A 16,328-nucleotide genomic window follows, 5' to 3' on the forward strand; every position below is an offset into this window, starting at 1 on the left:
ATTTGTGTCTCAAAGAAAAAAGGGGGTTCTGTGGTTACAGCTGCAAAAGGCAGTGCATGATGGGCCTCTACTAGAAGTTGCCATTGCATGTGAGCACACATAAAAGCTGAGGAGCCCACCATTGTGGAAACCTGTTTAACTCAAGGTTAACTGAATTTATTGACCATGGAATTTAAAATCACAACACGCTTATTAACATCCTGTGGAACACCAGTGTTCCTTTTTTTTTTTTTTTTGAGATTTAATTTTAATCTCTACACCCAGTATAGAGGCTCGAACTCACAACCCCGAGATCAAGAGTCACCTGCTCCACAGACCGAGCCAGCCAGACGCCCCAACACCAGTGTTCCTTGAGCATGATCTGGGAAACACTGGCCTATAGGGAACAAAGAAAGGCCAGAGTAATTGGAAAGGTTTGGTTTCAGACATCCAGTACGAAAGGGAAATGGTTTTACAAAAAAAAAAAAAAAAAAAAAGAAAAAGAAGTTTGGATGACTGATGGTTTTAGTCTGGCCTGCCAAAATAAAAGATCCCCCTACATCCAGATTGGAGTTCTGAACCCTTACTGCACCTTAGTGTACATTTATGATCTTGCCAAGGAAGAGATGTTTGGCCTTTCTCCCAGTGGGGCTGTGTCCTCTGCTGTAGCCTGGCACAATTTCTCAGAGCAAATTCAGTTTTGATCAATTCTGCCATGGCTTCATGCCAGTTCCTCACTGCCTTGGGTGCTCCAAATACCAGCGAATTGGTTTTTCAGTGACATACTGCCTTATGGCAGCACAGCATATGGAGTGGAAGGAAAAACAGCCACTTTTGTTTTCTTCAGGAGGCCAAGGCCATCATTTTCCCACACTAAATCACTGCTAATCTGCAAGGCCACTTCCTGCAACTAATCCTTTCTAGCTTTTCCTCTGCATCCACCCCAAAGTCTGGAGTGGCCTGGCCTTTACATTTCCCTCCAGTCCTGAGGGCTCTATTAACAGTATGTTTCCAGGTTTAGTGCCTTCTGATTCAACACCCTGGGTCTAGCTGGGAACTAAAAATACCATCCTTTCCAGCTGATCTGCCCTAATCACAATAGCACCAACACTTTAAATAGCTTTTCTGTGCCAGAGTAGACATTTGACAGATGGAACTAACACTCTGAGGGCTACAGGAAGTCACAGGCTTAAAGGACTTAGCAACCTGGCCTTCAGTCTTCACTTTTGCTCTTCCATTTCTTTCCATAGAAAATAAACAGGAAACCCTCTTCCCTTCCTAAGCCTTAAAAATTATAATCAGATCTTAATAGAAAGGTGTATATGATAAGGGGCTTGTGGGACCACTAGTTGTGTAAATACTAGAAAATGTTAAATCACGAAGGCACTAATGTATGGGTTTCCCTGCTTCCTAGCACTTGTCATCTCTCCTGGTGTCAAGAGTTTGCATGAATCTGTTCTGCAGCTTACCATTAGCTACATGTCAGGGTTAGTGTATGTCTGGGATCACTATCTTAATTGCACAAGAACTAGTTGCAATGCTTCGAGAAAGGAGCCTTTCTGGCAAGCAGTCTACAAACCTGTTTTTTTTAATTGTTTATTATATTTTTAAAAGCTCAGCGGCATATTGTATCTGTATTCACTAGTTAGGCACTACAGTAGGGGACAGATCTTTCTTCTGGTGGGATACTTAGGTAGGGGTGAGTTCTGTTTCTCTGTTTTGTTGTCGCTCTCCCTGTCCTTTGGAACATGTCAGAAATGGAAATGCTTCGCTGGCCATCACTTAAGTAGAGTTTGGTTACTCAAATGGTAAAATGTGTTTTTTTCAGCAGTCGTAGTAGTTTGGGACTCAGTTGGCCCCAAATGTAAATTTCCCCTTCCCACTCTCAAATATAAGTACCATCTCCACTCTTCCTTGTGCTGGAAGAGATGTGACCTTAGCTAAAGTAGGAAAATGAAGACCATATCCACACCTCCTCAGATTTTAGGCCCCAGACTCAGCCAGCTTTGGGGAAGAAGACAAATGAACAAGAAGAAACCACATCTGAAAGCAAGTATAAACCTATTTGATATCTTTTTTAGTCTGTCCTTTAGGGCAGATCTCCTTGTCTTTACAACTCCTCCTAACATTCTCAGACTCTCAGAGTGGTGGTAAGATTACATCTTATTTCCCAGAAGTTCAGGTGTGTTAACACACACACACACACACACATATAAATGATACCTTGTCAAGAAATGTATCCCAGTCTGGCTGGGAAGCCTCCTCACATCTGGCTCCCATTGCTATTCTTTTTTTTTTTTTTTTAACATGTATTTATTTATTTTTTTTTTTTTTTTAAATTTTTTTTTTTTTCAAGGTTTTTATTTATTTTTGGGACAGAGAGAGACAGAGCATGAATTGGGGAGGGGCAGAGAGAGAGGGAGACACAGAATCGGAAACAAGCTCCAGGCTCTGAGCCATCAGCCCAGAGCCTGACGCGGGGCTCGAACTCACGGACCGCGAGATCGTGACCTGGCTGAAGTCGGACGCTTAACCGACTGCGCCACCCAGGCGCCCCTGCATGTATTTATTTTTGAGAGACAGAGACAGAGCATGAGCCAGGGAGGGGCAGAGAGAGAGGAGACACAGAATCCAAAGCAGGCTGCAGGGTCTGAGAAAGCTGTCAGCACAGAGCCTGATGCGGGGCTCGAACCCACAAACTGTGAGATCATGACCTGAGCCGAAGTCGGATGCTCAACCGACTGAGCCACCCAGGAGCCCCTCCCGTTGCTATTCTTAATAAGTACATTTAGTACAGTCCGATTATTCTTTCCTCTATCTGTCTTCAAGCTCAAACCTAATATGTAAGATTTATAAAACTTGACTCACGCATACCTATGTTCTAAACCCCTCCCTACAGTTGGTCTTCTGGTAGAAATTATAAAATTATATACAGCCATTCAGTAGGAGCAGAGCCAGGTTTCTGGCCAGAATGTTTCCTAAATGTATTAACGTTACCTTCATTCAACTTGTTTATTCTGCCTGGCTGTTTGCCACATTTTTTAATTCTGGAAGGCTGAGTGTGTTTGTGTATTTGTGTGCTTCCATTTCTTACCCTGTCATCTCTTACGTAAGTGGTGAAATCATGAGAAGTCTGTAGGAACCTGGGCCTTGCTATATATACAGTCTAGAACACATTTTTGCCCATGCAGCAAAGTGCCTCTTCAGTAAAAGCTCCTGTGTGTGTTTTCTGTTTCCTTGGAAATGGGCAAGAGCCTTGAAAGTTAGGAATAGCTTTTACAACTTAAAACAAGCCCCCCTGTCTTAAAACAGGACATTTCTGTCAAAATACATTAGCCAAACTCCAGCTGGTGATGTTGCCTAGCAACTCAGTGTAAGCTGCAAGAGCCCTTCATTATGGGAACCAAGGTGGCAGAACTGCCTGACCCTCAAGAAGGTGATTAAAAAGCACGTTGAGGCCCCCTCCTCCAACAGTATTGCACATAATTACCATGAGATACACTTTTTAGCTCCCCAGAGGTAGCCGGTTCTTAAGTTATAACTGCTCTGCTTGGTGTTAGTGAAAACTTGGAGGTAAAAGGGGAAGAGTTAAGTAACAACTAAATATGGTGCAAATGTTTAATGAATGGGCTTTAATGCCTCCTTCTCTGAGCTCTCATTGGTTTGAATGTGGGAGAAAGACATGAGAGTAAGAACTACTTCCAAGATTAGCCCACATCTAAGTAGGTGGTTTTTAATGCCTATGGCAGTGTGTGTGTGTGTGTGTGTGTGTGTGTGTGTGTGTGTGTGTGTATAAATCGGCCTCTCTAGCACCAGAGGCTCATTCGCCGGTATTGATGGCAAGTACCCATTGTGCCCCAGGTACCATGGGACAATGATGAGAAACTCCAGGATCCCTGTGCTCAGAGAGCTTCTTCTCTAGGGAGAGCAGAGAGGCCAGCCATCATTGCATTTTTTTCCTAGAGAGCACAACAGAATAGGACAGATGTTTATGTGGAGAATTCCTGAAGTCAGCATGAGTAATTTGAATTCTCATCAGAAACAAACGTAATAAACTCTCAACAAAGAAGCAGCATTTATTCATCTCTGTTCTTAGGAGTTTCTTTCTCTGATGCTTCACCATCTCTCCTTTTGGCAGTCAGAGAACAAGGAGACTGAAATGACCTTTAATTCTGGACCTTCATGTCTCTGGGATGTGGCAGTCACAGGAAAGACCACAAACACCAACCAGGTCTTACCCTGGGCTGGGGGCCACAGACGCCTCTGCTGTGCTGAGCAGCCACAGTCCCGGGTATAGGGCCAGGCGGCCGTCCTCTTAGCATGACTTCAGTCTTTCTCACAGTCTTTGGTTGAGACTTTTTCTTTATTAATTTGGAGGCATGGTATTATGATATAATTGGAGGCTTGAGAAATCATTTGCCGGCTTAAAAAAAAAATATTCTGAAACATCCAGGTTAATACATTTGACTTGCAGGATTTCTACAACTCTGGGCCCTTTTCTGATCCTGGCAGTTGAGGCCAGAGTGGCTCACAGTGAAGTAGTAGCGATTTGGGAAGTAAGTGTGGATTTGATCATCAGTCTGTGTATCCCTGTAGATCTGGGATCAGTGTTCCAGAAGTGGATACCAACATGGCAGGCACTATAGCAGTACCTTTACACCTGCTGTCTTTGTCCTCTTCAGAGCGTTTTTATCCGTCCAGCCCCTAGTTTCAGATTACCAACTCTCTGACCCACCATAATCTCCACAGGTAATCTTTACACTAATGTTTAGGTGCACCTTACTCTGTTTTTCTCTCCTGGAATCTGTTAGGCACTTCAGGAGCCTCTTCCTCACGCACTGCTGTTGTGGGTGAAGGGCTTTCTGAAATGTGTGCCTGTGTGAGTATGACCGTGCTTCTCAGGAGACTATACGTGTGGCTCATGTGGATGTCAGAAAAGTTAGCATGCATTTGTTATTTTAACTGAAGGTTAACATTTTGAATTTTTAATCTGTGTTTCTAGACACTGTTTCCAGCAAATTGCAAAACAACAACGTTTATACTATCGCCAAGAGGAATGTGGAAGGGCAGGACATGCTGTACCAATCCCTGAAGCTCACTAATGGCATTTGGATTTTGGCTGAGCTACGTATCCAGCCAGGAAACCCAAATTATACGGTAAGGCCTTTCTCAAAATAGGTGAGATGGGTTCAAGGAGGGAGGTAAGAGCCCTTTCATTTCTTCTTAGCACCACAGAAAGACCTGGAGGAGGCGCTGCAGACCCCAGACATCCAAAACAAGCAGTCAGTCAAGAAGCCCCCATTCACCTCGTTGGAGGACCTTGTCTCTTCAGTGTCTGTCTGCCCCATCCAGTAGGCACGGTGGCTCTGGCAGCAGGGAGTGTGTGGACTTGCTCTGGAACATGCAGGGTTCCTCACGATACTTCTCTAGCATTTCTGTGCATGTGGTGCTGTCACAAGCTGCTAAGAGGGCTGTTTACATAGCTCATTTCAAGAAGGCCTTCTTTCCTGCCCTTGGAGTTCATGACTTAAGACTGTCAGAGTCATAGACACATGAGCCTTATAAGCCTTTGTTTTCACAGCACCGTGTGTCCTGAAATGCCCGCTGAGAAAGGTGAGGCGAAACTGGGGCACACCTTTGGAAGACTGCAAGGGGACTTTAGTTTGGAAAACTCCTTTGGTTCCATAACTGGACTAAAATTAAAATTCTGGCAGTATTTTTAGAGCAGGAGTGATTGCCTTGAACAACAAAGACTGACCCCTCAGGCACTGGACATTGTTTGCTGTTATGACATGTGATCTCCCAACAGGATGCTGCTTGTCATCTGCATTTTGTAAAATGAAAGCTCCTGGGATGGGGAAAATATCTTAATCTTATGTTGTCTTTGAGGTTTCTGTAGGCTGTTTTGAAGGACGGGTCAGGAAAGTGAGAAGAGAATATGGTTCAATACTGAAGAAGCTGAATAGGAGATTAAGAGGCCATTTTAGCCACTGAGTGAGAAAAGTCTGTGACCGCACTCCTTAATTTTAACAGCCAAATCTGTTTTCATTAGCATACATCAAGGGAATAGCACCACCCGGAACTGAGAATTCTTGTGTTTTCCCTACTAGTTCCCTCCTTTGAAGCAGCTGGAAGCACACGTGTGTTACTGTCTGTGTGTGTGTGTGTGTGTGTGCACGCGTGTGCATGCACGCACGCACGCACACACTCCTCAGTTCTATCAAGCTAGATTTTTGTGAGTAGGAAACGAAACTTCAGGCTTCCTCCATGAACTAGACACTCCTTCCACCCACCTTCTCCTCCACCAGTCTCATCTTTTTTGGAAAGAAACTACCCCATCGTTTACTTTGAGTTCCCTAAGAAAGGAAAAAACCCTTCTGTGCTGTTGCTGAAAGGGCAGGTCTAAACTGTCGAATCGGGTCTTGTAAAATAACTCTGTTTTCTTCCTTAGAAATGTGCTCTTAAGAGAGGGGCGCCTGGATGGCTCAGTTGGTTAAGCATCTGACTTGATTTCAGCTCAGGTCATGATCTCCTGGTTCGTGGGATTAAGTCCCACATGGGGCTGTGTGCTGACATTGCAGAGCCTGCTTGGGATTCTGTCTCTTCCCGTCTCTGTCTGCCCCTCCCCTGCTCTCACTCAGTCTCTCAAAACAAATAACTAAGCACTGAAAAATAATAATGTGCTCAGAGAGAGAGTGTGTGTTTTGTTTATCTATTTTATTGTGTACAGGCTTTCATCTCAGCTATGTTAAAGAAGCGTGGTCACTCCTTGTTTGCAGATAAGGAAACCAAAGTTAAGAGTGTTTATCAACTTGTCCAAGATCATGTAATTTGTTGGTAGTTGTGTTATGCTTAGAATTCAGGTTATATCTTGACGCTTACACCATCTTCACTGTGAGGATAGTGAGAATTTGGAGAAGGACCTCTTAATGTCACTGTCTTAAACATTGCTTGTTTAAAATTTTCTAACTTCTTTATTTTGAAATAAGTTGAGACTGACAAACTTTGAAAACGGTACCGGGTTCCCACATGTCTTTCACCCAGTTTTCCCTATTGGTAACATCTTATATGCCCATAGTACATTCTCAAACAGGTTATTGATATTGGTACAATACTATTAACTAAACTTAGCCCTTACTCAGATTTCACCAGGTCATACATTATTCTGTTACTGTTGATGGGGGTGGTTGGCAAGTGTACAGCACTGTGCACTCTTACTACATGTGTGTAGATTGGTATAGTCATCACCACAGGCAGGACATCGAACTGTTGCGTCACTGCAAAGCAAAGAAGTTCCGTTCTTGCTCTCCCTTTATAGCCAGATTCTCATCCAGCCCTGTGCCCTGGCAACCACTGATGTTCTCTCCATTACTGTAATTTTGTCATTTTGAGAGTGTACTATAAATTTAAATTCTTAAAGTATGAAATCTTTTGACGTTTTGTTTTGTTTTTGTTTTTGTTTTTTTTTTTTGCTTTTCGGTTAGCACAATACCCTTGACATTCATCCAGGTTGTTAATGTGTAACAGTAGTTTGTTCGTTATGACCGAGTAGTAGTCCACCATATGGATGTACCACTGCTTATCCATTCACCTGTTGAAGGACATTTCCTCCCCTATTTTTTCATTTTAACAGTTTTTATTTAAAGTCATATATAAGATTATTTTATTCCTACATCTTCCCAATTATTTCTTTTTTATATTTGCCCTTTTCCTTTCCTACTTGCAAGATTTGGCTTTATGTTCAAGGATCTTCTTGTGGTCTTTGCAGTTTTAGTCTAGTAATAACCACCTTGCCAGGCTGGATGCCCACATGGACAGTTGTGCCTTTCGCCCTCTCTCGCTGTACTCGTTCAGTGTAGATGACGTATTTCTTCCTGTAAACCTGGACTACGTTGCCAATTTGCTGACCTCTGTAGTGCCCTCGCACAACCTGTACTTACTTCCTCATCCTTTTGGATGGGCGTGGATCGAACATTGTACTTCTGTCTCAGCTGTTTGGAAAGAGGGGAAGACAAAATCTTCCTGCAAATGCGGGCGGGTGCATTGACATGCCTTTTACGGTTCTTCCTCCGGTCAGAAGTCACAAAGGGATTGAACTTCGTTTTGGCCACTGGAGCTTCAGCAGTGGCCACAGAAGGGAAGAGCCTCCTATATATTTTTTTTAATTTTTAAGATACAGATTTATATGCAGTTGTAAGAAATAATCCAGTGGGATTTTGTCCTCATTGTGCCTTTTTATAGCCACACCCACCTCCCTTCTTTCCTTGTATTTATAAATGGTAAATTTGTTTATACTTCCTTGCCCTCTTTCCTGTTTTCCATCCATCTGGTGTCTAGGTTCCTTCTGCCCACAGAACAATCCAAATTTTCCATCACAACATGTGACACAGACCTAATCCATTCCCCTAAATGGTGCTGCAGACTTCAAAGTCCCTGGGGTCTGTTTTCTTCCTTCCATCACCCTAACACCTATTACACTATTGATCTGTCTCAGCAAGGTATTAAGGAGGAAGAAAATCTGGTTGAGCCAGTACTAATGCTAGAGGACCGGTGGTCCCTAAGCCTCCTAAGAGGTGGATAAATCACTCCCTCCCCCCTACCCCTTACTGTATTTCATTAGGAAAGATGTTTATCCTGTAAGGATGAGGCCCTGTCACTCTAAGCAGCTACATCTTATCGGGAAAGGTAACTTGTCCCTGGTGAAAAAGTATGTGTTCCAGACTGTAAACCAGAAGTAGATGTGTTAAATCCTTGGCTTACTTAGGCATAAGAGGCGATTCTTCTTTCCTCAGTGGGTCTGGATGTGTGACATTCCAGAATGGTTGGTATTAAAGATGTGTCACATAAGTAGGCCAGCAGTTCAAAAGTTAAAACCCTGGTAAGGTCTCTTTTCCCTTAGTAACCATGCAAAACAAGACCCAGAGTCGCATCTTTATTTTATAAGTCAAATTATTTGGTTTTATTAATTGTTTTTTTTATGTATGTTTCCCTTGTACTTTCTTCAGGATTTAGGAAAATCTTTTTTTTTTTTTTTTTTAATTCATTCTAGCTTGTCTTAGTTGGATAGCAAAAGATAAGTTTAAGCCTAAACCTGACCCTTTGTTAGAGGTTGGCTGGCATGGCTTGGAGAGGGGAGTATGATATAAGGAGAGAAAGATTGATTCTTCCTCATCCAACCCCCTCTGCAAAGAGCAGCTGAAACTTAGAGTCCAGGCCTGATCTGTCCATGACTACTCCCCTCTCCCCAGTGCTAGCTTGGCAGATCGGGCTTTTGTAGAGGAAGGCAACATTTCCTTACCAGTCATGAACAACAACAACAAAAAAAGAGTCTCCAAATGGTACATCTTACAAAGGTGTGGAAAAAAATATTTTGGGGGAGAGGAACCACCCCTCTGTAGTCTGAGAGTTAACTCCCTTAGGCTGGTCGTCCTCTTTTTAGCTTCCTCTCCTCCTCTTCTGAACCCACATACTTTCCCACGAGAATTTTCCACGACACTGGCAGTGGAGAGGCTGTGGAGGAGGAGGTAGAGAATTGCCTCTATAGTCAGGGAAATGCCTAGAGCTGCAACTTTGACCAAAGTAGGGAGCTGTTTTCTATGCATAATGACATTCTATGCATAATGACATAATGACATTCTTAAATTAGTCAGGGTTGTTTTTTGGTTTTGGGTTGTTTTTTGTTTTTGTTTTTGTTTTTACATTTGTCAGAATTGCCTTCCTGATTAATGTCAAACAGCAACTTTGAAAGTGCCTTAGAGACCGAATATTAAAGCTGTAAATAAATAGAGCCTCTTTTGATGTTCTTTTGTTTGGCTGGTTTTTGGGTTTTACCTTTTTTTTTTTTAAAGTAATCTCTGTGCCCAAGGTGGGCCTCAAACTCACAACCCTGAGATCAAGAGTCACATGCTCTACTGACTGAGTCAGCCAGGTGCCCTGGTTTTTGCATTTTTTTAATTTGCATTTTTAAACTTTTGAGGATGTATGTTTTTTTCAAGAAATTCAGGGTTGCAACAACATGGATGGAACTAGAGTGTATTAGCCTGAGCAAAATAAGTCAGAGAAAGACAAATACTATCTGATTTCACTCACATATGAAATTTAAGAAACAAAACAGGTGAACCTAGGGGAAGGGAAGGAAAAATAAGAAAAACAGAGAGGGAGGCAAACCATAAGAGACTTGTAAATACAGAGAACAAACAGGGTTGCTGGAGGGGAGGTGGATGGGGGATGATGGGTTGACTGGGTGATGGGCATTAAGGAGGGCACTTGTTGGGATGAGCACTGGGTGTTGTATGTAAGTGATGAATCACTGGATTCTACCCCTGAAACTAATACTACACTGTATGTCAACTAACTTGAGTTTAAATTAAAAAAAACAAAAAAAACAAAAAGAAATTCAGGGTTGACCAATATCTTCCTGATATTTTTGCTAAATATATTGTCACCTTTTGTACTATGTGAAATTGCCCAGTGTCTCTGAGAATAAAGAGGTAAAGGAATGTAAAATCTCATAGTGCTATATGATTAAAGACAGGTTTTGCTTACATACCCTAATAGATGAAAACAATGGTGTCGGTAATGCAAAAAGCAAATGTTCAATTTTCTGGTTCTAAATGCAATTTGCATGCTTCTGTTATATTACTGTTAATAATATTTTGGTTACTCTGGTACAGTCAAGGATTTCAAATCTGAGAGGGAGGGAGAGAGAATCTTCAGCAGGCCCCATGCTCAGCACAGAGCCCGACACGGGGCTCGATCCCATGACCTGAGCCGAAACCAACAGTCACTCAACCGACTGAGTCACCCAGACGCCTAATCTGGGTTTAAGTTTTGTGCTTATTGACCCACAAAATGAAAATCTCAGTGTTCAACATTGAAATTGTTTTATTAAAGTTTTCGTTTTAATTTGATGATTGTGAGACTAGAAGAAGAGAAGTGGTAGACGAGTAGCATCAGGAGTGTCTTTGCCTGTTTAGGGAGGCAGCAAATGAGGAAACTAGTGCCGTAAATTGCTGTCTGGTTATACTAAGTCAGTGTCTCTTGGTGTTCACATTTGCCTTCCATAACAGTGTTTTTGCTGTCCTCGGTGTAAATACAAAAAGGACTAGTACCTTGGATGTCCCTCTCTTATGCTTTTATTTTGCTTGATCGTACATCTTGAATTGGAACTGAGATAACCATCCTTGTCTGAGTGAGAAACTGGGGCAGGCAGCCAAAATGACCCCAACAAGTTAGACTTTCACCCTTCCCTTTTCATTTGGTAATAATCCCTGTGACCCTTAGCAGAGCGTTGGAGTAGCTGTTCCCCCACAGTCAGAGGTTTTGATGTTTTTAGTATGGATGATTCCTAACCTCAGACCCACAGAGAATGTAGGTGGAAACACAGCACAAGTTGACATTGATTAAATTGAAATTTTAAAACCCACAGAACTTAACAGAACCTCTCTTGGTTTGGCCTCTCAGTCAAAGAGGCTCTTCTCTCTTTGCATCAGAAAGAGATTTCCTGGGGCGCCTGGGTGGTTCAGTCCGTTAAGCAGCTGACTTCGGCTCAGGTCATGATCTCACGGTCCGTGGGTTCGAGCCCCACGTCGGGCTCTGTGCTGAAAGCTCAGAGCCTGGAGCCTGTTTCAGATTCTGTGTCTCCTTCTCTCTGACCCTCCCCCGTTCATGTTCTGTCTCTCTCTGTCTCAAAAATAAATAAATGTTAAAAAAAAAAAAAAATTAAAAAAAAAAAGATTTCCTTGAACTGAGTACTGGCTACCTTTCAAGCCAATGCCAACCTCCATGCTAATCCTCTTCTCCTTTTCTTCCTAACAGCTGTCGCTGAAGTGTAGAGCTCCTGAAGTCTCTCAGTACATCTATCAGGTCTACGACAGCATTTTGAAAAACTAATAGACTGGTCCGGCGCCCTCCGGCCATCCTGTGATTGGTGCAAGCCAAGAACTCTTAACTGGAAGAAATTGTATTGCCGTGTAGAATCTGAACCCAAACACACTGAGGCCACCCACCAAGGTAGTGACTAGTCTAACCTGTGCTAACATTAGGGCACAACCTGTTGGATAGTTGTAGCTTCCTGTGAACATTTGTAACCACTGCTTCGATCACTTCCCTCCTCTTGCCACTCACCGCCGCTATCTGTCCTTACTTGTGAGCTTCTCCATAGTGTGCCAGTGGCTGGCATTTTTGAGTGTAGTTTGATATTTTGTAATTGAGAGCTCATTTCAAAAGCAGAAAAAGACAAAAAATATTAAAGCAAGGAAAAGTGTCACTGAAACATAAACTGCACTTTATTGTTTTATATTTTTGTACATATGAGAAATGGAGGGCATAGTGTACCTGGTAGAAAGTGTTAAAACACCTGACTGCCATTAACCACACAGTCCTGGAGGAAGAAATGCAGTTATTTGCACCCCCTGTTAGGGGTTCTCTTATCTGTGGCAACCTTGCCCCTGCTCATTTGGGTTTTCACTTTCTTCTCTCTCCAAAGTCCCTCCCTTTCTTTATGATTTCCGCCCTCCCCCGCCCCCCCCACACCCCTTATTATCATCTCATCTGATTGCTCTGCAGTTGGGAATGGTGGTCTTCCTTGAATGGTGTTTCAGGGTGCAGGAAATAGGGCCTGTTGGCACTAAAGCTGAGAGACGTTAGAGCGTCCTACATTCCTTTCCCTCGATCTAACCCGTTAACACTGATCAAGGAATTTGAGTAGAGATGGGGATCAGGAACCAAACTGTGCTTCCCCCTCTCCCTGCCCTGGATTTAATTTAATTCTCAGCTCCAATTCAGATCTAAAATCCTAGTTTTAGAGTTGAAACAGACTTTAAATAATAACTTATCCAACCCTGTTTTTCCTAAAATGGAAAAAGACAAAGATGTAGACTGCCTGAGGCCTTTTAGCTGTTGAGTCGCAGAGCGGGAGGACTGGGTCTCCTAAATCCCCATCAGTGTTGTTGGAGACTGCAAGAGCCCCTCGCTCATTTTTCTTTCCTCAACGCCTTTCTCTTACCTTTCCTGTCCTGCTTCTTCATGGCTCTTCTCCTGCTCCATGCTGATTTTGGCTCTCCATTCACTAGCATCAGGTGGCAGCAGAGTGTCTCTTCAGTTACCGGAAGGTAAATCCAGATGCCAGAATGAGAGGGTAGCTGAGCGTTCCCACACGTGCTCCTAGAGCCACAGTTCTTGAGGCCAGCAGGGTGGGTGCAGAGATGAAGTGAGCTTAGAGAGGTCGTGGACTCACTCTATCCTTTAACAGTCTGATCTGCCCTTTACTTATGTTAATTAGGCCCCACAGGCAGTTGACACCACCTCAGAGGGTCAGTCAGTTCTTGTCATCTCTCCCAAGACTGGGAGATACGAAATCCCCTAACACGTTGGGCGTGTTTTGTCCAAGAGTGTTTTGTGCCCAAAGCACCAACTCTTTAGCTGTGTTCACACTATTAGATCTGTGGGCACTTGTCACACTGCCTGGTGCCCAGTGCTCAGGGTGCGGGAACAAGACCGCTCTTCTCCGATGCCCTGTTCAAGTCAGAGGCACTTTGGGGCCCAAAGGCCTCATGTTGAACTCAGACCTCAGAGTGAGTCCAAGGGGAGAAATCCTAGAAAACAGCAGAAACTACCCTACAGCCCTGTCATGTCTGAAGTGACCCTGATTCATACGAGGTACAAAGCTTTGGGGGGGTGGGTCCCCCAAAGCAATTTCCTAAACCTTGAGACTCTCCAAGAGAAGAATTACTGGGGTCGGGGGCCCTTGTCCTGCACTCACCACCCAAGGCACGTGGAGGATAGGAAGTAGCACAGGGGACGTATGTGGGAGGTGGGTAGGTTGGCTGTGTGTCAGGTGGAAAAGCAGGTCGATTAGTTTCCTTGTTGGGAGATCATGGAGTCGGATGGACACAGGCAGTGAAGAAGGTTCACACTACAAATACCAAGTTCTTATCTCAGAGCAAACTGTGGTTGCACAGGGAAATGCACGTGTCAGCTAAACAGACAGCACACAGTTTTATACCAGAGTATGTCCCTCTGCCTCTGAAACGAGGCTTCTCTCACCTTCCCCAGCAGTGGTGGGTAACAGCTGCTGTTCTCAGCTCACCTGACTGAGCCAATCCCGGAATCCTTCGCTCCTTGGGGAGGCTGCCTCCTGTCGCAGCCCCGAGCGTTCAGGGAGGGATCCTGCTCCGTGGAAGAGGACCTCTCTCCTGAAGAGACAGACTGTCGCCTCCACTGCAGCTTCCCTTTTGGCCCGTGTCAAGCTCGGCCGAATCGGGGAAACGGAGTGGAGCTTGCCCTCCATTCTCCTCTCCTCTGCCTCCGTATGTCTTTGTAACATCAGCTGGTATCCTACAGAGGGCAGGGAAGCACACACACACCCAGAACTCTTGCTGGTCAGAGATTCCCTGAGTGTCTGTCCTCGCCCGAGCCTGTTTCGTGTGTCTGTGTTGTGGAGAGCAGTTGGGAGTGGGAGGGGAAATGTTGCCCTAAGAATGCTTATCATTCTTTGGTTATTGGGATCTGTTCTTGGGGAGGGTGGGGGTGGGGGGAAGCTTGACCTTGTGTCTTCGTCAATAAACTCATTTACACAAAATGAAGTTTGTGGTGTGGACTTTGTTCCCAGAACCGACCCTCTAGGTTGCAACACTGCTGGCCAGGAGAGGGATGGAGCACTAATAAGCATACTGTTAGAACTTTTCTTTTGGCTGCCTAACCGTCCCAGGGATTTAGCCAGATGAAATTAAGACTACGTAAGGAAGAAGCCTGTATCTCATGGAGGCTCCTGTTAACCAAGCCCCCTGTCACCACCAGCACCATGGGCAGGAAGTGCTCACAGGAGCTAGTCTGTATCCCCTGGCAGGTTCTCTGCTAGGGCCCCAGGCAGATGGTCCCAGGGACAGCCAGCCAGCCAGCCAAGGCACAGGGGCAGAAGCAGCACAGCAGAGCTACTCACCAGCTTCCTGTCACCCAGGACGACTCATCTCAATGTATAAGCGTCGCTGGGACCTGAACTCAGGGCCGGCGTGTTCCCAAGTGAAAAGAATTCATGCTTCAAAGCAAGCTTCCCCAGGAGTTCAAGTCCAGTCACGGGCATTTGCGTCGCAGGGAGCACAAGACCCAGGTGTTGTCAAGATAGAGGCCCTAGATCCTGATGAGCAACAGCCTCTGAAGTCTTCTAACTTGAAGCTCAGTAAAGAGGCTGAGGGATCCAGCGCCAAGGTGCCCTGAGCCTCTCACCACTAGAGTGAATGTAGAGAAGCTGCTTAGCACTTAGGCGTTGGGACTTGGATGTCCCAACTCCATGAGTGAACTGCCTTTGGCAGCCAGCAACTTTTGGGTTGTCACCTTGTTGCTGGCTTGCAGTTAGCCCAAGCTGTAACAGGAATAACACTTGGGAAGCAGTGGGGTCAGGATGGTCTTTGTTGATGTTCAAGGCCAAAGAAATGAAGAGGGATGGGCTATGCTGAGATCTATCTGGATTTACCAACTAAATGATACCAGGTTGGGCAAAGAAAATCTTTAGGGCAGAGGGTTTCAACTCTTCGCCCCCGCCCCCGCCAAAACTCTATTTTTAAGTAATCTCTCTACCCAACATGGGGCTCGAACCCACAACCCTGAGACCAAGAGTTGCATGCTGCACCGACTGAGCAAGCCAGGTGTCCCCAGAGGCTCTCAAGTCTGGTGTGCACATTGACACCACGTCTCGGGTTTCAAAAACCGATGATTCTGCTCAGCCAGGCTGGCGTGCGGCCCTGGGGAAATCTGCATTTTTAAAGAACTCCAGTGTTTCTAATGTGCAGCTCGAGAAAGACACATCTGTTTGTCTACTTTTAAAGGGATACAGGTGACAAATGGTAAAGCACTGGGACGGCAGTGGGCGGGGGGGGAGTCGGTAATCAGGGAAACAGGTGAAGGGGATTAAGAGGTGCAAACTTTAGGTTTATAAAAAGCCACGAGGACAAACCGCATAGGGCGTTATAGTCGATAACGTAAAAAATTTGCATGGTAGCTACACCTACTGTGGTGTCATCTCATAATGTATGTAATTGGAAATCACTGTGTTGTACACCTGAAACAAATATGTTGCATGTCAGCTATACTTCAGTTTATTTATTTCTTTTTAATGTTTATTTATTTTTGAGACAGAGACAGAGCATGAACAGGGGAGGGTCAGAGAGAGGGAGACAGAATTTGAAACAGGCTCCAGGCTCTGAGCTGTCAGCACAGAGCCCGACGCGGGGCTCGAACTCACAGACCGCGAGATCATGACCTGAGCCGAAGTCGGACGTTTAACCGACTGAGCCACCCAGGCACCCCTATACTTCAGTTTTTAAAAATAAGAAAAAAGTGAAATTGCCAAA

At 44.5% G+C, this 16,328-nt stretch overlaps 1 protein-coding gene and 1 pseudogene across 3 annotated transcripts in view; one reads left to right on the plus strand and one right to left on the minus strand.

The window, feature by feature from the left end:
- The window catches only part of AP2B1 (adaptor related protein complex 2 subunit beta 1), a 129,357-nt gene extending 115,768 nt beyond the window's left edge, over window positions 1-13,589 (plus strand). For all 3 annotated transcript variants that reach the window (XM_030296903.2, XM_030296905.1, XM_030296904.1), the window contains 2 exons: window positions 4,982-5,136; window positions 11,797-13,589. In XM_030296903.2, coding sequence (XP_030152763.1) covers window positions 4,982-5,136; window positions 11,797-11,871 — 230 coding nt within the window. In that variant the 3' untranslated portion in view covers window positions 11,872-13,589. The remainder of the gene's footprint in view (window positions 1-4,981; window positions 5,137-11,796) is intronic.
- LOC115501257 lies at window positions 7,649-11,765 on the minus strand (annotated as a pseudogene).
- Window positions 13,590-16,328: the final 2,739 nt, after the last annotated feature.

The sequence above is a fragment of the Lynx canadensis genome, chromosome E1 (genome assembly GCF_007474595.2).
Source record: "Lynx canadensis isolate LIC74 chromosome E1, mLynCan4.pri.v2, whole genome shotgun sequence".
Lineage (NCBI taxonomy): Eukaryota > Metazoa > Chordata > Mammalia > Carnivora > Felidae > Lynx > Lynx canadensis.